Below are 22,227 nucleotides of genomic sequence, written 5' to 3' on the forward strand. Positions count from 1 at the left end.
CTTGTTGGTATTATTGAATTTCTTGTTGTTAATTTATTTTCTTAAAACATGCTTAATTTGTTTGGTTGTTTTTCTTTTTATTATTTTTCTTCCAAAAATGCAAGTATCCCCAACTATCTATGCCAGGATAGTCCTCAAATTGAGATATTTATATGGAAAGCATTTAAGATAGTTCCATTTAAGAATAAATTTTATTGAAATGAAAATTATCTTTTTTTCATTCAATTTAGAAAATGAATAAACTTTCTTTTCATCCAGAAGTTTCGTAATAAATATACTTATCAATTCCGTGTGGATTCTCTCCACTTTTCTAATGTCTCACTTCGTTCCTTTCAACTCGTTTAGAACATATTAATACAATTTAAATTCATTTGGATTCAATATTACTATAAATTTTATGTCTCAAATTTAAAGCGAACCGTCTTGAAAATAACTTGATTTTGAAATATTGTCGAAAAACAATGAACTTGCACCTCATGTGGATTAGGTCAATTAATAGGAAGTGAAATCTTTAGATTTTGAAATATTGTGGAAAAACAATGAATTAGATACATACGATGCTCCGATGTGGATTAGGTCAATTAAGCTATACAAAAATTACAATTACAGACGAACAAAATAACATAGAAGAATCAGAAACTGACAGAAGCGAAGAACTAGCCGCTGTGGAGTTGCACGGAGATTCAAAAACAGAGAACAAGTATTTCAGAGGATCGGCTCGATCTTAGTTAGCAGAGCTCTTGGTATTAGTTGGATGGATCTTCATTTTCCCGAGCAGCCAGGAGGAGGCCTTATTCCTGGAGACTTGTTTCACTTCGTAATTAGGGCTCGAATCAGTGCAGATCTTGTTCGCCTTCTCTCGTTCTTCCTTCTTCAATTTCTCGTGGCTCATCTTCCTCGCTACGTAGGCTTCAGCCAGAGAGTAGTTCATGGCGGCGACGGAGATTTTTGCAGAGCGTTCGTGGAGTAGGGATATTGTTATGGTTGAGAAGAAGAGCGGCTCTGGAAGGGGAAATTTATAGGGGGGGGTACTTGGAAATTTCTTGGACGCCAAGCAAAGCGGAAAAGAAGAGGAGGCAGGCTCGTAGGTCTGTTCGCGATGTGAAACAGAATTGACTTACGGGCTTAGGCGTCCTGGCAAATTTGACTTTTGCTCTTTCTCGTCTTGGAATTATTATAATTAAATATTTGGATTTTAATTACGTCTTTTTCTTTCCATAATTATTTGATTACTATTTTTTAAAATAAATTTCACCTAATATTTATATATAAATACTGTGATAAATTACTTAACTCTACTAATTATGCCTATTAATAACAAAAGATATATATTATTTACCAACTCATTTTTCTGTTTGTGCATACGTCACTGTTTAAGGACACGTGGCCAAGCGAAACTCCCGATAATCTGAAGGGACAAGAGTAATTGTTTTACATTATGCAATAAAATATGATTAAATTACTGTTTAATTTTAACTGCTGCTTGTGTGAAAACATTTCCACTTATTTAATTTTTTTTTTTTTTTTTTTATCATATTATTAAGGCTCGAGATCATCCGTACGATCTTTCACCTAATTGATGTTTAGTGTGCGAAGATTTGTGAGCCTCTGGGAAGCTTCTAGAATGGTTTCTCTGTGGCCGAAGGAACTGACTCTAATATACGCCTCGCCGCCGGGCCCGAATCCTCTCCCCGGAATAGTCACAATGTGCGTCTTCTCCAGGATCTCTGCAAATATCTCCCAAGAGCTCGATCCTGGAAAGTGCACCCATAGATACGGTGCGTTTTGGCCTCCGTACACTTCCATTCCCAAACCACGGAAGGCCTCCGTCAGAATCTTGGCGTTCTCCTGGTAGGATTTCACCACTCTGCTTATCGCCTGAATTCAATCAAGATCGGTGTTAGATGGATCGGAAAAGAAACTGAGCCACCGTTACAGCGAGATCGGCTCTTTGAGTTTGATTTACCTGCAAACCTTCAGCGGAAAGGCAAGCAAGGCCACCGGCCTGAACGATGTTGGAGGCACCATTGAAGCACGTACAGACGATTCGATCGTAATCCTTTATGATCGGGAATCCATTCGAATACGATAGCTCCTCCGGAACCACCGTCCAGCCGAGGCGGACGCCGGTGAAGCCTGCGAATTTGGAGAAGGACGATATTTCGATTGCGACCTGCGAGAGGAAAATCGAGGTCGATCAAGCTTCATTCCGAGGAAAATACGAAGAAAACAAAATTAGGACGAAAATTAGTGCCTGTTTGGCTCCTGGAATTTGGTATATGGAGGTAGGGCTGCCGTCGGAGATGTAAGCGGCATAGGAAGAATCAAAGACGATGATGGATCCATTGGCAGTGGCGAAGTCGACGAGGCGGCGGAGTTGGGCGGCGGAGGCGGCGGTTCCAGTCGGATTGTTCGGAGAGCAGAAGAAGATGATATCCGTTCTGGGAGTGATTGACAAATCTGGAAAAAAATCGTTATCGGGGGTACACTTCATGTACACGATTCTCTCATATTTACCGTTTTGCCCTTGTAGGTCTCCTGCCCGTCCGAAAATTACGCTTGAATCTATGTAGGCCTGCCCAACCAATCCTCATTACTCAAATTACGCATAAATTTCGAATTTACATTTATTTAGTAATTCTATAAACTCACAGGAAAAGAAGGATCTTGCACAGCCACCGTCACGTTTGGCCCCAGAAGCATCTGTAAATGTTCATCAAACCATAAATATGTTTTTTATTTTGAAAAATAATTTAATAATTAAAAAAATAATAAATTATAAATACCTGAAGGCGAGAGATGTCACATTGAGCTCCATCAGAAACAAAGACTTCTTTGCCCTTTATGCCCATATTTCCGTACAACATTTCTGCAATTCTCTTCCTCAGTGCCTGAACACAGTTCAAATTTGGTCAATTTTTTTATATTTAAAAAATATATATATTTATTTTATGTTTAAAATTAGTTATTGAATTTACCTTATTGCCCTGCTCGTCTCCATACCCACTGTAGCCTTCCACAGTTGACAGAGCAGTTGCTTGCTGCATTAGAAGGATTAATGTTCTCGTTGAGTCTGTTTTTTTAAATAAGATTTTTGTAAAGCTATGTTTTATAAAATATATTAAGAAATAAGTATTTATATTACCTTATTAAAATTTTATTATTTTATTAATATGAATGAAAATACTTAAAATAATTATTTTATTAATAGGACGGTACCATTTCATGTGTAATTTACCTAAAGAATAAAGGACACAAAAGGAATAAATAAATAAAATAATAATTCATGGGGTCGGCATCCCAATATTGACCACGTGATTAAATTAAGCATGTTGTTCATACTTATGCAGGTTGGAAGTCAGCATCCCCAAGCATATAAAATGAAATTTGATTTTATTATTTTTTTAATGCTGAAAATTGAGTTTGAATAATATTCAAAATTTCTTGAAGGTTCTTATTAAATTGGTTGACTTATAAATTAGTTGAAAAGTTTAGTTTATATATGGATATAAAACATACGAACAATATTCATTATTATATATACCTTTGCCATGGCTGATGCAATACAGTTTGGTATGGGTTCGGTAGTGTCACCTATTCCAAGCTTAATTATTTTTGCATTTGGATATTTTTGAGAATGCTCGTATTCCCGTAGAGATATCTAATCCAAAATGAACATAGTTAAAATGATATTGATCTTACATTTAAGCGTTTTAAAAATTTTAAATTACAATATACTTCAAATAATAATAATAAATGTGGTGGGCTTATTGTATCGTGTGAGTACCTCAGGGAACAAGTACCCACTCCTCAGGTTTTCCATATTGGCGCTGCGTATGACTTTTGTGCAATGACCTACACGTGTCAGCATCACTGAGCATTCACATCAATCGCACTCACAATTTTTTTTTTTCTTTTAAATCATTTCAATAAATCGACGTTATCCTAAACTTAGGAATATGTATTAAACATTATCTTAAATTTTTAATTTCTATCGAATTGTAGTTCAAGCTTTAAGATTATTACCATCCTTATTTTAAATTTAAGACAAATAAAGTTAATTCCAAAGTAACTAAGTGAGGACGACTATTAGTAGATAAATAATAATAATCGAAAAATATATTATATTAATAAATGAGGACGCGTTCAGTCTACTTTAAAGAAGATTGACCTCAATAGCTAGTCAACTAAAAAGTAGAGGCAAAAAATGTATTTTATTTTGAATTTATCCTCTTTCAATTATTATCCTATTGCTCTCTTTCTTTTGTCCATTTAAAAAATATAAAACTGTGGAAATTTAAACATTTAATACACATAAGCGAACCTCAATTAGTTCATCTCCATCTAGATTAACTATATTTTTCATTTCTTTCGTACATATAGTTGCTATACATGTGATAAAACAATATCTACATGAGATGATTTATCATATATATTGAAAGTTTGATCAATCTTACCAATTTTCTTTTCAGTCTCGTGTTCCGAACTGCATTAAATCAATAATTAAAGTTAGAATTAACATAAACTCTCATCTTCTTTAGTAATGTTTATTAAAACTGATACGGTAACGACTCATGTTTGATGATATGCACCATTTTTATTAACCGATACGAACAACAATCAAAATATATCGAAATACACCAAATTTGAGTTGAAAATGAACAAGACCTTTGAAGATGAAGCATGGTTTTGGGCGGCGAGGAGATGCATGAAGGGGCTTGGAAGCCATCATCCAGCAATCGCTTAAACATTTTTGCTTCTCTTCAATGACAAAATTTGTATTCGTTTATGCTTTCTTCTATACAATATGCAAATAAAGTGTGTATATATATATAGTAGAAATTTAAAGCCAATTTAAAAATTAAATAAAATTAGAAAATGATCAATTTTGACAGAGTGAGCGAGACTAGTACGACCAGATAAGCAAAATTTAATTTTCTTAGTTGGTTCTTGGTAGGCAAACTTAGTTTTCATTACGTGGTTCATCGAAACAACGTGGATGAATTAGATGCTTCCCGTAAATTACTTAAAAGTTTATAATTATAACAAATTTATCGCATTATTAGATAATAATAATAATAATAATGATGGGTGTGAACACTAATTTTAATTTTAATTGAATATTCCAATTAGGATTATTTTAGGTTTTATTCCTTATTATATATATCCAATTATTAAAAAAAAAAATTGATTAAAATTATATTATATTATAAGTTGAGGAAAAATTGAGTGTATGCATGCGCACGTGTTTTTTATTGATTTTATTTTTTGGTGTCCCTTCTCCACAAAGAATGGTTATTGTATTTGGTTTGAAAAGTACATAAAAAGAATTAATCCATTCGGTCAGCCGCCTCTACTTTATTTTATTTTTCTTTTTTTTTTTCTATACAAATTTACACTTTCCAGTTTTATGCACAAAAGTCTCATATTTTATAATTATGCATAATACATCTGAAATAAAATAATATAATTTTGTTTCTACAATATTATTGTGGTACATTGACTGTTAATTTATTAATATAATTATTTCTCATTTTAAATAATAATTATTCTTTTAAAAAATCAAATAATATTTTATAAGTAAATATATAATTAAATGTTAAATGAACAAAAATTTAGTCTGTGGCCATTAAATAAACACCTCCATTGTAAAGCATGAAATGTAATAATAATAATAAAAAAGAATATTTAAAAATGTTTAAAGAAATTGAGACAGTAATTTAAATTAAATTTCCTTGTTGCTTAGTAGGAAACCCGACGAGAAATTTCACGTGGCATTCAACTAATGGGATTCAATGGCAAAAATAAATAAATAATAGAATAGAATTATAGGTTATGTTCGATGCATCATGGAAAATTTGCAGAAATATTTTAGAATATATGGACGTAATTTCCACGTCAAAAAAAAAAAAAAAAAAAAAGAAAAAAGAATCAAAATCCTTAATAAATTTTCCAAGTAGTTCACATCACAATAGTTGTTTTTTTCGTGTAGAATTTAATTGACTAAAACGTCGTTATAACATCTATTACGAATGTAAGAGACTTAAATTCTTTTTCTCACATGTCGGTAGAACGTAAAAGAATACTATTACATTCATTATTGACTAGTCATCCTTCAAAAAGAAAAAGAAAGAAGAGACCGTTCATTCACCGTCGTTAGACTAAAATATTTAAATACTCAAATATAATAAAAATGCTAAATAATTTTTATTGGCTAGACAATAAAAAGCTTAAAAAATACTCATAAACTTTTTAAAGTTTTAGCTCATAATTTAAAATACATCGTTTTTTTTTTTTTTTGAAAATTTAAAAGTATCTTTAAATTCACTATTTTTTTAAACAAATTATGAAATGAGTAATTTTTAATTATCATTATTTATTTTAAAAGTTATAATCCAGCTTTTATTTAACAGATATTGTTAATTAAAATGCCCTAAAATCGATTATTAGACTTGTAATGACTAAATTGACTGAAATTGTTAATTTATCGAAATAATTAACTAAAAATTTTGACAACTCTGCAAATGAATGTACAGTGAAGCTAGGGCACTCTTCCCCCTTCACTTCGCGACGAAGACGACCAACCATTTGAAGCTGCCATTGCGAGATTAGTGCCTTGATTTTCTCTTCTTCTTCTTCATCTTCTTTCTTTTTCCAATCATGAACTAGATTCCACAATCTCGACCTTCCATTTGATTCTTTCTAATCTTTCAGCACAATCAGGCAGCCGCGCCGTACCTGAGTTTCGTGAGTTTTGTTTCTATCTCGCTTTCTAGATCTATTTATATCACGGCTGCTATTTTGTAGTTTGCACGATGTTTTCTCTACTTACCACTGGTTCTGTGTTAGTTTCTTACATTTCATTCAATCGCATGTACGTTTTTGGTTCTTATCTTGCTGTAGGATAATGGATATTGTTTCTCCCCTTTTCTTCCCCTTGGAAATCTGTGAAGGTTCCATAATGAATGCGATGATCCTTGCCTGATAATACGGCCAAGTTGCTACATTAATGCTAACCCACTTCATTATTGCGTTGTCCTTTTCCCAATCCTCCGATGTCTTCTATTTCTGTCTGTCCATATTTTCCACAAAAAGTAGTTGACTAAACCCGTCTAAATGAGTTTGGTTTTCCTTCTGGATGATTACCTCGCTAAAATGTAAAGAATAAAATCCTATTAACAGTGAATGATTGAAGGAACTCATAAGTGCCAGCCAGACTCCTTGTATATTAACAGTGAATGATTAAACAGTCTATCTTATTGTTATCAGCCCTGCAAACTACATATCCCTTTCGGTCGAGCAGCATGCTCGGCTATGATTCTGTAATCTGTCAGAACATGTTTTCTATAAGATCTCGGAATTCCTACTGATCTTCGAAAGAGTTGCAGGGAAGGTCCACTGTCACATATCGTGTCACTGAAAGGACTTGATGGAGAAAGCTTCTGAGTTTTCAAGCCTTTAGTGTCTAATTTTACGATTTGAATGGAAGTCATTGGGCCCATGCAGCAACTCAATTGAACATAAATAAGTGTGTTTACACTTTATTACCTCTTCCATTTAGACGGAAAATGAAAATTGAAAAAAAAAGAAGAAACAAAAATGTTTTCTTTTTTGGTACTTGACAAGGATGAAAATAAAATGAACTAAATCAAACAACTGACTGGGGGATGGAGGGAGAGAATGTGTGTATGGATACTTGATGGATATATTATATTTGGTAGAAACAGGAAGAAGAAAACGAAACATTAGAAAGAATTGCATGAGGATGTAGGAACAAAGTCCATTAGCCCTAGATGTGGCAGAAGTGAAACAGAGATTTTTTTTTTTTTTTTTTTTGTAACTTATAATTTCTATCATCTTAATTAATATATGTTGGGGGTGCTTCTTGTAACGTTGTAACGTTGGATTCTAACTAGTTATTTTGTTTCTTTCATGTGTCTGTTCTTATAAAAAAAAAAAAAAGTGTGTGTATCTGTATATTTATAACTGTCATCTATTTAGTGATAGAACAGCGATAAATTTAGACCTTAGAGAGCGTTGGTTTCTTGCAGGGCACACCTAGCTTAATTTTTATGCCTCAAGCCTCTTATTGGGCTTCAAGAGTGAGCAAACGCTTCTGTCGTACTAGCAAGATCTTTGGTTTATCATCTGTTGTAAGTGGTAGCGGACATCATTGTAGACTTTTCAGTGCTATGAAAGAGATTAAAGTGAAAGGTGGTAGTAATGCAGATCCTCATCTGTTGAACGATGAAGCACATGCACCGCAATTGTCTTGTGCAACCCAGGGATGTTCAGCATCAAATGTGCAGTGCACCCCTGAAATTGAAAAGAAGTATGTGCATCGTGTTTATGATGCAATCGCTCCCCATTTTAGTTCCACTCGATTTGCAAAGTGGCCAAAAGTTGCATCATTCTTATCCTCATTACCTCGAGGGTCTCTCATACTGGATGCTGGTTGTGGTAATGGAAAGTACTTGGGTTTTAATCTCAACTGCTTTTTTATTGGATGTGATATTAGTCCCCAACTTATCAAAATTTGTAACGAAAGAGGACATGAAGTTTTGGTAGCTGACGCTGTAAATCTTCCTTACAGAACTGGTTTTGGCGATGCAGCAATCTCTATAGCTGTATTACATCATCTGAGTACCGAGAACAGGAGGAAGAAAGCAATTGAAGAATTATTACGTGTTGTCAAAAAAGGTGGCCTAGTTTTAATAACAGTCTGGGCTGTTGAACAAGAGGACAAATCTTTATTGACGAAATGGATGCCACTTTCAGAGAAGTATGTTGAAGAGTGGGTTGGACCTGGCAGTCCCCGTGTTCGTAGTCCATCGTCTTTGGCACTTGAAAGCATTCCTGAAATGAATGAAAATAATTCAGGTACTTGTCTAAAGGATTCCAAGGTAAACTTTACTGGAAGCATGCCGGAAAATATACCTCTACCCTCTCAAAGTGGAAATGATTTTGCCAATTGCAATGATGAAAATTTATGGAAGACCCAACAAGAGTATTTTGTCCCATGGCACTTACCTTATCATCGTGCAGAAGTCAGTGGCACGTCTGCCGGTGCCCTTGCTAGTGGTTTGGCAAAGAAAGATGACAAGAAAGCTGCTGTTGTCTATAACAGATACTATCATGTTTTCAGCGAAGGCGAGCTTGAAAGGTATTCCTCTCCTTCATCTCTCTTGTATAATATACTTTTTCAGTATGCATGAGTCTTTTGAATACTTCTCATTTCGGACGGGGCTGTGCTATTCTAGATCTGTCTTTAATTCGCTCCCTCTGATACTTGATGCATTGCATAAACCATAAACTTTTAGTCAGCTGGATGAAAGTCGGAACAAAGGGGGATAACTGTTAACCGGGATGTGTGACTAAAGTTGAAAGAAAGAAGCACCAGTAATGTGTGACTGAGTAATAACTGTTAACCGGGATCATTCCCCATTTTGGCATCATTCCCATCTTTCGACTGAAGATTCCATGACTCTGTAGAAATACGGAACTCAGTATATCGTGCTTCTAGACGAATTCTTATCTGACTTCCTTGTTTACCTTGGGGTGTATGTGCAGGTTGGTTTCTGGTATGGACAATGCAGTAGTGGTGGATCGATTTTATGACAAATCAAACTGGTGTATAGTTCTTGAGAAGACGATGTGAGGATCTAAACAACTTAATTGGCATATGAAGATATGATTCGAGCATGTCTGCCTGCGGTGCTATTCCGGCTTCGTTCTTTCTCGCACTGTGAGGATTTACAATTGTATTATGATTAATAATGCGCTAGTTTGCCTTTTGGTTCAGTTATAAATTGTTTGCATTGAAAAAGTTGGGCTTCTTTACTTTCTAATAGAAACTTGTTTTTATCATCTCATCTGTCGAGTAAATTATTAATCGGTAATTCCTTCTAGGCTCAGGTTGTGGTGCAAAAAATTTAGAAAGATTTTCCCGAGTGTTTTGGTGATAGGATTAGAGATTTCTTTCCCCCACCTACACAAATCCGAGAGTGATCAAGAAACCGGCAATACTTTTATACTTTGGTATAGAGATGCATATTGCATCCATTACAACATTGGTAAACAAAAAAAAGAGAAAAACTCCAATAACTGCTCTCCTCAAGCTACTCATCAAAAGACAATAAATTGGCGTTAAACAACCGCGCGCTAGTATAGACAACGCAGTATATAATGCCCTGGTTCCTTTTGGGATCTTGGGGCAACACATACATAAACTTCCTAAATTCATACCTTTAGGTTTGTTTGGTTTTGACTAAAGCAGTGTTAACAGTTCAAACCCCAATCGTATGCTTGATATACTACCTTCAATTGGGAACCAGCAAGCATTTCAAGCAGTGCTTGAGCATCTTCTGCCCTCAAGTAGTTTGATGCATGCTTCAGAACTTCTTGCTCGTCCTTCCCAAAGTCTGTGCTAAACCTGAGCAATGATGGGGATGCCAAAGAACTTGTTTAGCTCTCATCAATATCTAAAACAAAATATCATTACTGTCCATTCTCTTTGATATCACTCACCTATGGTTCCGATTCTTAAAACTCAGGCTACGCAAGAAAACAATAAATTGGGCTTTGAGTCATCTTTAAAAAATTCCCGATCTAGATATGTCAAGAGTATTCTTTATAGAGATTTCCATCTAAAAGATTGGACCTAAGGCCTCAGGACGATAATCTACAAATCTCCAAGACAGTGCTTCTTCCAAGACAAATTAACAAAATTTTCCCTACGAAATGATGATTGTGACTGTAACTAAGGAAAGGGAGCAAGTCTACCTCAAAGTACTACGGTCCTAAATGAAAATTTAATGAGGTGATGATCGAAACTATAGTACTGATAAATGTTTAAAATCAAAACAGAAACTTTGTGAGGAACTGTTTTCATCTTACCATTTAAGAATCATATTAACTGATGCAACATTGTTATTCACATCCACGATAAGTCCTCCGTCTCTTAAGAAACTTCGTGCTGCTTGCATCAACTCATGATCTATGTTGCCTGGAGAATAGCATCGAAGAGCAGGCCCAGATCGGGTACCAATAACTAGTGCAAAATGAGTTAAAGGCTCCACATACGGAAGAGAAACCTATAAAAATAATAACAATACTAATCAGACCGTGAAAACTCAAACTTTGAGCTTATGATCAACCATCAGGAAAAAACCAGATGACCGTACTTGACTTAAAACTTGTATGCAAATAAAGGGTGTGGTCTCAAAATCTTAACTAAAAAAGATTCAAGAGCATCACAAGCAGCCTAAGTGTGATGTCCCACATTGGTTGCGGAGGAGAACAAATCACCCTTTATAAGGGTGTGGAAACCTTCCCCTAGCAGACGCGTTTTAAAGCCTTGAGGGGAAGCCCGAAAGGGAAAGCCCAAAGAGGACAATATCTGCTAGCGGTGGATCTGGGTCGTTACAAATGGTATCAGAGCCAGTCACCGGACGATGTGCCGGCCTTCTCGCTGTTCCCCGAAGGGGGGTAGACACGAGGCGGTGTGCCAGTAAGGACGCTGGGCCCCAAAGGGGGGTGGATTTGGGGGCGGTCCCACATCGATTGGATAAAGGAACGAGTGCCAGCGAGGACGCTGGGCCCCGAAGGGGGGTGGATTGTGATGTCCCACATTGGTTGGGGAGGAGAACAAATCACCCTTTATAAGGGTGTGGAAACCTTCCCCTAGCAGACGCGTTTTAAAGCCTTGAGGGGAAGCCCGAAAGGGAAAGCCCAAAGAGGACAATATCTGCTAGCGGTGGATCTGGGTCGTTACAAATGGTATCAGAGCCAGTCACCGGACGATGTGCCGGCCTTCTCGCTGTTCCCCGAAGGGGGGTAGACACGAGGCGGTGTGCCAGTAAGGACGCTGGGCCCCAAAGGGGGGTGGATTTGGGGGCGGTCCCACATCGATTGGATAAAGGAACGAGTGCCAGCGAGGACGCTGGGCCCCGAAGGGGGGTGGATTGTGATGTCCCACATTGGTTGGGGAGGAGAACAAATCACCCTTTATAAGGGTGTGGAAACCTTCCCCTAGCAGACGCGTTTTAAAGCCTTGAGGGGAAGCCCGAAAGGGAAAGCCCAAAGAGGACAATATCTGCTAGCGGTGGATCTGGGTCGTTACACTAAGACTTTCATGAATGATCAGATTGACATGCATGTAATCAATCTTGTTCCTTTAATTAGATCATAGAATTAGTAGTAGAGACCAAGAAGGGGATTGTCTCACTTTAGAACGTTTATCTTTGGCACCGAATGGTTTCATGAGATTGTAAGGTGGTCTCTGATTGCCCCTCAAGATTCCATTATGAATAGCTGAAAGGGAGTAGGTGGCCCCTCCAATAACATATTTGAAGTCTCCGAACAGTTTCCTTCTTTCTATCGCTCCAAGAGGATGTCCAGATACCAATATAGCATGGATGGCCATCATATTGTGCAGATTAATAAAGAAAGCGATCTTCTCTTCCCGTGACAAAGTTTGCACATGGACTCTTTGGAGCTCTTCCACAATTCTCAAATACCTGTCAAATATTGCCGTTAAACCGAAGATTCCTCCTTGTATGCAAAAAAAGAAGAAGAAAAAAACACTTGACCCTGCTCCTTTCCCAATTTATTCAACCAACTGACCTAGCAAATTCCTCACTCCCATGAACACTTCTGTAATCTACATGCCTTCCATCCTCTGATACATAGGCTTCAAAAATGGCAAAGGATAAAAATCTCAGTCTTGATGCAATATCTGTTATCGGCTTTGGCTTCACCTCAATTATTCCTCTTGCAACGTTGTGACATTGAGTTGCCACAATGGGATCATCATCCAAGAACCGGTATAAGTGGCTACCATCTTCAAATAGATTCTCCCTGAAAACAGGAGTGTTAATGACAAATGAAATGGGTGGCAGCCCGGACACTAAACGGAAAAGCTAACTAACTTACTCCTGAACATGTTGGAAAAAAAGTTTGCTTGCGAGCCTTCGTCCAAATTCAATAGCCTGATTGTTGCACCAAAACAATAAGTTCTTTAACCCATAAATAAGTAAATCATAGTCATCTCAAGGATGATTTAGAGAGCAGACAGACCTAAGGACTATAACTTAAACACCAAAACAAAGAGCAAAGCTATGCGGTTACTTAACACTTTTACTCACCTCGTCTCTTTCCAAATATTGATCCTCCGACAAGAAATCAACAGCTTCAGAGCCTAGAAAACAGCTAGTGAATCGTCGCATTTTGCAGAACCGGTCCTTAACAACAATAGATTCTTTCATTTTCCGAACAATCATAGCCATTTCATCAACAGTCCCGCCACTGGAGACATCGTCTTCACCAGAGAGAGGTGGTAAAGGGGCTTCAAGGGATGGTGGTACATTTTTCAGATACTCAATTTTCTCGTCGAACTTGCCAGACTCATCCAACTCTTTTAGTTCATTCAAGCCTCCAATAAGGATTTCATTAAAAAACACCCTTGGAACGGCAGAAGACCCTGCAATTTTCTCAAGCTCCAACTTTCTACCCGGATAAACATCAATATTGATCTCCACGTATCTAAGTCTCTTCCAAAACAAAAACAGTCGAGCCTCTTTGCAGTCTTGACAACCTAACCGCGTGTACAGTACAATTCTGCCTTTTATAACAAGATCGAATGATGGTTCTCCAGTAAAATCCTCCACCTGCTCAGTTTTGATTTGCGCATCAGCATCACGGGATATCTTAATATAGTTGAGGGGGTTCCAAGAAGATCTTTCTACAGGTTTTTCAGGGGTTTCCTTGCCTTCATCTTTATTGGAACTAGAATCAGGCTTAGACTCACCATTAGGAATATCCGGACTTCCTTCCTCTCTTCTTCCCGAAAAACGACGCAAAACGCTAGAGACTGCAATTACTCCCTTTTCCTTAACAAAGTTTTTCAGTGCCAAAGCCCGGTCAACAACACCTACGACCTCTGAATCACTATCCATGGAACGGTTTGACAAACTCCCACTAACTTCAATCCCAGGAACTTCAGTCCCATCAAACACTGGCTCTGGAGCTTTCTCCTCACTAAGAACTTCTCCACCTGATTGGTTTGTCCCAATTTGAGCCTTAGAATCTAAACCTTCACCATCATTGTCTGAATCATCTGATGATGATTCAGATTCTGCATTCTTAACCTCATCATCTAGTTTTTCATTAGACTCGTCATTTCTAATAATCTGGTCTGGCTTTCCAACTTCAGATTTAGACTGGAAATCCAGTTCGGCTTCCACCTCGTCATGCACTTCACTTTCGACGTACTCCCTCTCCACTATTTCATCTTGAGTCTCACAGTTTGAATCGTTGTTCTTATTGCTTTCTATTTCATCTTGAGCCCCACAGTTTGAATCATTGTTCGTATTCTTTTCTATTTCATCTTGAGATTCACAGGTTGAATCGTTGTTCTTATTCTTTTCTATTTCATCTTGAGCCTCACAGTTTGAGTCGTTGTTCTTATCCTTTTCTATTTCATCTTGAGCCTCACCGTCTGAATCGTTTTTCTTATTCTTTTCTATTTCATCTTGAGACTCACAGTCTGAATCATTGTTCTTATTCTTTTCGATTTCATCTTGAGCCTCACAGTATGAATCGTCGTTGTTATCCTTTTCTATTTCATCTTGAGTCTCACAGTATGAATCGTTGTTCTGATCCTTTTCTATTTCATCGAGTCCCTTGTCCTTTGTTTGTGTGGGGCTATCTTCGCTAACTGACGAAGACTGTTCAATCTCCACTGTAGACTCTCCTCCATCTTTCTGTTCAGATAGGCCATGTTCCTCATCCCTTTCAGCGGTCGGTGAGGTTGCCATCTCTTCCTTACAGTTTTAGTCGTCCCTTTCAAATTGAGCATTCAAGAGCCTGCAAAACGGTTGACACGATGCAAAATAAAAAGAAATAGAAGTTACCGAACCATATTTTTGGGGTGAAGAAATCTGTGCAAGTCCAACAAAGAGCATTCCTATAAATTTAAACTCAGTGCAGAGTACAGAAACAAAACTTGTGAACGTCATAAACAACAGAACCATCAACGCCTTGGCGTAAAAATGCGGGTTAGTCAAGTGAATTCCTCTCACTACCGTCATCACTCTCACACATAACAAAATATCAAACTCGCCCACTTCCATCTCCACAAATCTTCCACCTCCGAATTCAAACATGACAATAAATAAATATAATCGTTGATTTCCAAAACCATCAAACAGGCATCAATAGAGATAAAACAGAAAGAAGAAGAAACTGCGTACACGATTGACGAGGATGAGAATTCGGAACACTATAGCACCGTCTGGGATGGCAAAAACGAATCCAGAATCCAGCATCCAGAAATGGATCGTTCTTGACGAGAACGGAGTGACGAACAACCTTGGAGGATCTAAAGGCACTCGAATTGAGAAGAAACTGCAGAAACATGGTACAATTAAGAAGAAACGGATCGAAATGTAGAGGATTGGTGGTTACGGGTAGGAATTAATCGTGACAAAAGTTTCTTTAGACATTTTTATTCGCCCTTCGTAGTTCAATAGAAACCGCCGGAGGAGTTCGCAAGAAAGAAAGCGAAAAGAAAAAAAAGAAAGCTGGAGAGAAGCGGGAAGTCCGTGGCCTGAAAATAGAAAAAAAAGAAAAAAAAAAACAGACAACAAACGGGTTTTCATTTTGACCCTGCCCGCCCGCCCGCCCGCCCGCCCGCCATGCCTTTTCCCTTTTTCCTATTATTATTATTATTATTCTTATTTATTATTAATGTGTTTGAGAAAGAGCCAGACAGACAAAAAAAAAAAAAAAAAAAAAAAAAAAAAAAAAAAAAAAAAAAAATCAAAATAGAGGTAAAAAATTCCATCCACTGTTAGAGAGAGAAACGACTAACATTTCTAGTATAGAAACCTCTCTCTAATATATTCATTTTAAAATCATGAGATTGACAACAATATATAACGAGCTTAGGCTATTACAAAAAATAGTATTAGAGCCAGACACCGACCAATGTGCTAGCAAGTAAGCGGGCCCTCAATAGGGGTGAATTGTGCGATCTCACGTCGGTTGGAGAGGGGAACAAAACATTTCTTATAAAAACATGAAAACCTCTTCCTAAAAGACGCGTTTTAAAACCGCGAAACTAATGACGATGCGTAACGAAGCGAAGCGAATAATATCTATTAACGATGGGCTTGAGCGGTTACAAATCAGATCACATAGTGGCTGCCCCGGGATAGGTATGGATTTACAAATATTACATTGGATGTTTCTTTTATTTCTTCAATTAACTTAGACCTGGGTTGTAAAATACATGCTGCACTGCACAGAGCCAATAAACAGCTCAGGCGTTCTCCCCTCTGCACAAACTTTGATTTTTGGAGTGACAGAAGAGCACGGGAAAGTGCTCTTCAGATCAAAACACCGGATGAACTGAGTGCAAGGCTCTTTGAGATGGGTCGAGAACCATATTATAGCATGAATTTCGATCTACATTACCATTCAAACTGGGAAGATCATTGAGTTTGCAAGCTGTATTCAAGAGATGAATCTACCTCACACTTCACGTCTCCACAAACTCCATAAACTGTTCCAAAAATGTGGTCATCCACTTCAATACCTTCAGCCTGCATTCGATACATGAGCTTTAACGCTTCTCGGCACAGACCGTTCCGAGCATAACACAAGATCATGGCCTTCCACGAAACCAAATTCCTCTCTGGCATGCTGTCGAAAACTTGAGAAGCTTCGGTTACGTACCCACATTTTGCATACATGTAGATCAGTGCACTTCCCACAAAAACGTTGGACACTGCAGATGTTTTATTTGCAGACGAGTGGATCAATCTCCCCTGGAGGATGGCTTCCATCTTGGCACACGCTTTTAAAGCCGATGAATAGGTAAACGAATTTGGTTCAACTCCTTCCTCTATCATGTTTTCTAGAAACTCGAGAGCCTCGGACTCGTGCCCAAGATGAGCACATCCAGAAATGATGGCCGTCCAGGAGACCACATCTCTAAGAGGCATCTGCTGAAGAACCATGGAGGCCTTAGGTTGATTCCTACATTTACAGTAGAACCAGACTAGAGTGCTTCCTATGTGTAGATTAGTCTGAAATGAGTTTTTTACAATCTGGGCATGAACTTCCCTCCCAGTCAACGAAGCCCCGATCGAGCCACAAGCACGGAGAATGCTTACAATGGTCAAGTCATTGGCAGGAACCCTCTGCTTATTCATCAACCTAAATAGGTTAACAGCCTCCTCACCGAGCCCCTCGCGTGCGTAACCAGCTATGATCGATGTCCACGTAACCGTGTTTCTATTCCTCATTTCGTCGAATACTTCTCTAGAATCCGCCAAACTCCCGCTCTTGGCATACATATCAACCAAGGAAGACCCAACAAAAACATCATTCTTGATTATTTTTTTAATTACCAAACCATGTAACTGTTTCCCAATCTTCAACTCCCTCTCTTCTCCACAAGCCTTAAGAACACTACATACAGAAAACTCATTTGGTAGAAATCCATCGCTTAGCATTTTTGAAAACATTGAAATTGCCTCTCGTCCAAGCCCTTGCTGGGAACAAGAAGTAATCATGGAAGTCCAACAAACAATATCCCGCTTAGGCATATGTTCAAATGCAACAAATGCACTGGAAATATCTTTACATTGTGCATAAAAGTAAACAATGGCACTATCAACAATCAAATTCCCCCAATTACCTTTCACAATGGCGCCATGGATTTGCCTCCCAAGCTCAAAATCCAACCTTTTAGCACACAAGTTCAAGATACAAACAAACATCTTCCCATTCGCTCGCACCCCGCTCCTGACCGAATCACCGAACAATCCTAAAGCTTCATCAGTCAAATCAAAATCAATATATCCATTAATAATAGCCGTCCAGGTCACAACACTCCTCATTGGCATTTCATCGAACACCCTTCTAGCATCAATCAACATTCCGAATCTCAAGTAAGAACTAATCAAATTATTCCCAACATAAGTCACCAAACTTGAAAAATGTCGCAAAATGAACGCATGTATCGCCCTCAATTCCTTTACGCCACGACTTGAACGAAGCCAAGCGGCAATCAAATAGGGACTCAAGCATCCATTCACCGGCTCATTGCTGCAAGATTCGACATCGGTGCATTCTTGAGCAGTACATGTTTCCGTTGTGCAGGCGACCAGCGAAGCCCTGAACGGGTCTTTGATAAAGTTGAACCGCAAATTTGTGGGGCTTTTACAACGGTCGATACTAGTGAGGTTCCATTTGGAACAGGCACGCCGTGTGGATAGTGATATTGGCGGTGGTGGAACAGAGAAACAAGGCGGTGACTGAGAAATGGTGGCCGTTGAGATGAACGCCGGCGATAGCATAGCCGGAAACTTGTTTGAACTTCCCGCCACGGCCACAATGTTCGGCCTGAACCCTAAGCCTTGAAAAATAAGACTGTCAAGATTTCACTGGATAATTTGAAGCAGAACCGTTGGTCGGTTGGACTTCCCTCATTGGGACTCAGGGGCAAAATTGGTAACTGCCCTTGGATATTTCAAACATGGAGTTTAATTATCTTTTCTTTATTCAGAAAAAAATAAATTAAGAATAAAAATAATAAGGAAGTTGCTTAAATTTAATTATTTAATTATTTAATTATTATAATTCTAACCCTCCTAAGATATGCAGTTTACCCTTTTAAACCCTAACAAAGGTTCTGCATCCACGTTCGAGAATGGAGCTCCGTTGCGCAACTCTTCAGGCCTCATTCTCTTTCTCTATCAGAGGCAAAACTCTTCCTCATGGAGACGCCTCCGCCGCCTGCTCTTCCTCCTCGTCCTCGGTTTCCAGAATTACAGCTCGGAGCTTCTCCTTGGGTTCAAAAAGTAGAGGTAAGGTGACTAACTCTGAACTTTGATAAGTTTCCGATGTGTCGCGAAGACTAAATCATGAGATTGATAACTCTGTATACTTCAGATTATTGCTCAATTCTTTCAATTTCAGTCGGTTGTTAAAAAGGGGAGCGTCGAGGAAAAGGATAGAGATTTTGATTATGTGCACTTATCGCATGCTGTTCATTATATGTCTGAACTATTAAAGACTTAGATATATGGTTCTTAAGAATTAATTGAACGGAGAACCGAGACGTGGAAATTCAGCCATAAATATATGTATTCGTGCCTATAGCTATTAGATGCCGAATATCTGTTGTTCAAGTTATTGATTCCTGATCGTTTGTGTTCAAGCTTCGTATTGAGTTAGCTTACCAGTCACAAAGTGATATTAGTATGTATTGGTTGAAATTTTAGGAACTTTTTATTTTGCAATATCTTCGAAGTTCGTTGTTCATTAACATACAGTTAAGTATCAGTAATTCTGTTGAATAGCAGGGTTCCCCTCACTGACGTGGCGAGTTAGACTGAAGAAATCATCATCTTCTGCCGTTGTCAGAGGTGGGAGTGAAGAACCTAGTCATTGCAGTACAGATACTCTTGATTCTTCGAATACCACTCCTGATGATTCAGTAAGAGATGTTCAAAATGCAAAAAGTGACGTTGAATGCTTGGATCAGCATAAAATGACCAAAGTGTGCGACAAGCTTATTGAAGTCTTCCTGATCGACAAGCCAACTCCAACAGATTGGAGACGGTTAATTGCTTTCAGTAAGACTTGGGACAATATCCGGCCCCATTTCTTTAGGAGGTGCCAAGATCGAGCTGCCTCTGAGGATGATCCTGGTATGAGGCATAAGCTACTCCGGCTTGGAAGAAAGCTGAAAGAGGTATGTTTAGGATTAAAGAGAAAACATGGTAAAAAATTGAACCTGATAACGGCAGACCTTGTTTCTATAAAATAATTTGTTCTGCAAATAGGAAGAGTAGAAACTAACACTTTGTTTGCAAATGAGGTTAGTCATCAGTTCTGTTGCTGTAAAAGGCACAGAGGATCTGTTGGTGTGCTGGTCAAGGAAGAATTAAGATGAATTGTTGATGATAACGTGATTGTTTTATTAATCACACAGCTGCAGTGTGTCATTAATCAATCTGTTTTTTTCCCTTTATTCTTTAAAACTTTCACAGATTGATGAAGATGTGCAGAGCCATAATGAACTTCTTGAAGCGGTCAGAGCAGCAGCACCATCAGAACTTGGTGAAATTATTTCTAGGCGTCGTAAAGATTTTACAAAAGAATTCTTTGTGCATCTTCACACGGTGGCTGAATCTTATTATGCTGATCCGGCCGAGCAAAATGGTAATACTAATACTGCATACACTTTTCAAGTTCGGTAGCGAATAAATGGCTTCCTAAGTGGCTGAGAAGTATAATTTAGGAAGCAAATATCTCTCTGAAGCAAGTCTTGAGTATAGTGTCCTCATTAGCACAGTCTTTTTTTTTTTTTTTGTTTCCTTTCCAACCAAGGAAACTTTATGGGGGTCTCTTTTTTATTTTAAAGTTTATGAATGCTATTTTCTTTCTTTAGTGAGCGTCCTACTTTTCTTTTATGTATATATAAGATATCGTATTGACATGGATGAAATGATATTTTTCCCCCTCATATTTCAATTGATAAGCTTTGGCGAAGCTTGGGAATTCCTGCCTAGCTGCTGTGCAAGCATACGATGCTGCAACTGAAAACATTGAAGCACTGAATGCTGCAGAGTTGAAATTCCAGGATATCATCAATTCTCCAACTTTAGATGCAGCTTGTAGAAAGATAGACAGTTTGGCAGAGAAAAACCAACTTGATTCTGCATTAGTATTGATGATTTCAAAAGCTTGGTCAGCAGCAAAGGAGTCGAATATGATGAAAGATGAGGTAGTGCATTTGCTACCCTTGCTGTTTTCCTTTGATGCGAACATGTGGCTTTATGGTCTTATTTGTCTAATCTTGTTGGTTGCCATCATCTGACCGTTCAAGAAATTCCAATGACTGCGAGAAGTCCATAATTACCGAAACTTCCAATAACGAATACCGTTATCTGTTTGAATGCAATGACTACAGCTTAAGACACCAAAGTGAAAAGATACCAATTATTTCTCTTGATTTTATGAGTTTCTATGTTGGGTCCTTTGAGCAAATGGAGAAGGCACCTTCGATTGATGTACTATTGTTGCGTAATTACTTTTTGATGGTGTAAGTGTTGATATTATTTTCTCTTCATCAGGTGAAAGACATACTATACCACTTGTACGTGACAGCAAGGGGTAATCTTCAAAGATTAATGCCAAAAGAAATCAGGATTCTGAAGTATCTTCTCACAATTAAGGATCCGGAGGAGAACCTAAGTGCTCTGAAGGATGCATTTACCCCCGGAGAAGAAGTTGAAGGACAAGATGTGGACTGCTTATACACGTATGCTTTTGGACCTTATCATTAATATTCAACGAATTAGAATATAGCCTAACTTATTATTCGTGCGAGTTACATTCATTGTCGCCATTCATTCTCATCAAAAAAGAAAGAAAGAAAGTCTTAGGGCCGTCTCTGTCGATCTCTCGATCCATCTATGTCCATCTAGTTAAGAATATGGATGTACCACCTTGGCTTTACATTTACGCACAGTGTCATTTAAGGCCTTGTATTGAATTTACTGGGTTTCTTATTCTTGTTTTTGAACACTTTTAGGACCCCAGAGAAGCTTCACACGTGGATAAAGACAGTGCTGGATGCTTATCATTTTAGTCGGGAAGGCACCCTCGTAAAGGAAGCCAGAGACCTTATGAATCCTGAGGTCATCGTTAAACTGGAGGAATTGAAGCTTCTTGTTGAGAAAAAATTCATGTGAGGTAAAACAAGGATTTGGTAGTTGGGTGTGTTGAGTTATGCATCAAAAGTTGTATACCCCATTTTCCCAGTATTGTATACCAAAAACTAATATGAATAATGGCAATATGTATTCAAAATAGTTTTGTTTTCTCCTCGGAATTAGAGTGTAGTTCAAGTGGCTTCATATTTGTTCCTTATTTTACGATCTGTTTTCTCTTATTTTCTTGAGTAGTAAGATGAGTTAACATTGCATATTCTACTAGTTGTAAATAAAAAAAAAAATAAAAAAATAAAAAAAAATAAAAAATCTTTTAGTTTGTTAATATTAATAGACTTTGAATCTCCAAAGTATGTGTTCTTTTTTTTTTTTTTTTTTTTTTTTTAATTATTATTTCATTTTAGCAACCATTTTGTTTCTTAATGAAAAGAAAAAAAGATTTCAACCACCATGACCATGAGCATAGTTGATTGGTAAC

At 37.7% G+C, this 22,227-nt stretch overlaps 5 protein-coding genes across 8 annotated transcripts; 2 read left to right on the plus strand and 3 right to left on the minus strand.

Moving 5' to 3' along the window:
• Positions 1-492: 492 nt before the first annotated feature.
• Positions 493-4,773, minus strand: LOC111808236 (putative LL-diaminopimelate aminotransferase, chloroplastic). Its single transcript, XM_087116797.1, has 10 exons — positions 4,669-4,773; positions 4,458-4,486; positions 3,788-3,855; positions 3,545-3,661; positions 2,979-3,041; positions 2,787-2,891; positions 2,653-2,703; positions 2,255-2,575; positions 1,967-2,173; positions 493-1,878 (listed from the first exon to the last, which is right to left on the minus strand). The coding sequence occupies exons 1-10, from the start codon at positions 4,749-4,751 to the stop codon at positions 1,573-1,575; spliced, it is 1,350 nt and encodes a 449-aa protein (XP_086972923.1). The 5' UTR covers positions 4,752-4,773; the 3' UTR covers positions 493-1,572.
• Positions 4,774-6,496: 1,723 nt separating this feature from the next.
• On the plus strand, positions 6,497-9,867 carry LOC111808235 (tRNA (carboxymethyluridine(34)-5-O)-methyltransferase). Of its 2 annotated transcripts, none has more exons than XM_023694099.2 (3): positions 6,497-6,747; positions 8,032-9,163; positions 9,571-9,867. In XM_023694099.2, exons 2-3 carry the CDS (start codon positions 8,073-8,075, stop codon positions 9,656-9,658), a joined length of 1,179 nt encoding a protein of 392 aa, XP_023549867.1. In that variant the 5' UTR covers positions 6,497-6,747; positions 8,032-8,072; the 3' UTR covers positions 9,659-9,867. The 2 variants fall into 2 exon arrangements, with proteins under 2 accessions (XP_023549867.1, XP_023549866.1); XM_023694098.2 differs by having other exon boundaries at positions 6,498-6,747; positions 8,052-9,163.
• A 138-nt stretch (positions 9,868-10,005) lies between these two features.
• On the minus strand, positions 10,006-15,612 carry LOC111808232 (uncharacterized). 2 transcript variants are annotated; one of them, XM_087116795.1, is made up of 7 exons: positions 15,252-15,612; positions 13,146-14,865; positions 12,934-12,989; positions 12,625-12,858; positions 12,227-12,518; positions 10,897-11,093; positions 10,006-10,432 (listed from the first exon to the last, which is right to left on the minus strand). In XM_087116795.1, exons 2-7 carry the CDS (start codon positions 14,814-14,816, stop codon positions 10,279-10,281), a joined length of 2,604 nt encoding a protein of 867 aa, XP_086972921.1. In that variant the 5' UTR covers positions 14,817-14,865; positions 15,252-15,612; the 3' UTR covers positions 10,006-10,278. The 2 variants fall into 2 exon arrangements, with proteins under 2 accessions (XP_086972921.1, XP_086972922.1); XM_087116796.1 differs by having other exon boundaries at positions 15,005-15,612.
• A 522-nt stretch (positions 15,613-16,134) lies between these two features.
• On the minus strand, positions 16,135-18,524 carry LOC111808309 (pentatricopeptide repeat-containing protein At4g18520, chloroplastic). The gene has a single exon (XM_023694215.2). The coding sequence runs from the start codon at positions 18,363-18,365 to the stop codon at positions 16,494-16,496; it is 1,872 nt and encodes a 623-aa protein (XP_023549983.1). The 5' UTR covers positions 18,366-18,524; the 3' UTR covers positions 16,135-16,493.
• Positions 18,525-18,664: 140 nt separating this feature from the next.
• Positions 18,665-21,910, plus strand: LOC111809257 (uncharacterized protein At4g37920). Of its 2 annotated transcripts, none has more exons than XM_023695682.2 (6): positions 18,665-18,875; positions 19,371-19,765; positions 20,064-20,235; positions 20,556-20,800; positions 21,150-21,337; positions 21,611-21,910. In XM_023695682.2, exons 1-6 carry the CDS (start codon positions 18,719-18,721, stop codon positions 21,768-21,770), a joined length of 1,317 nt encoding a protein of 438 aa, XP_023551450.2. In that variant the 5' UTR covers positions 18,665-18,718; the 3' UTR covers positions 21,771-21,910. The 2 variants fall into 2 exon arrangements, with proteins under 2 accessions (XP_023551450.2, XP_023551451.2); XM_023695683.2 differs by having other exon boundaries at positions 19,374-19,765.
• The last annotated feature ends 317 nt before the right edge of the window (positions 21,911-22,227 follow it).

The sequence above is a fragment of the Cucurbita pepo genome, chromosome 13 (genome assembly GCF_057944985.1).
Source record: "Cucurbita pepo subsp. pepo isolate OVF chromosome 13, ASM5794498v1, whole genome shotgun sequence".
Lineage (NCBI taxonomy): Eukaryota > Viridiplantae > Streptophyta > Magnoliopsida > Cucurbitales > Cucurbitaceae > Cucurbita > Cucurbita pepo.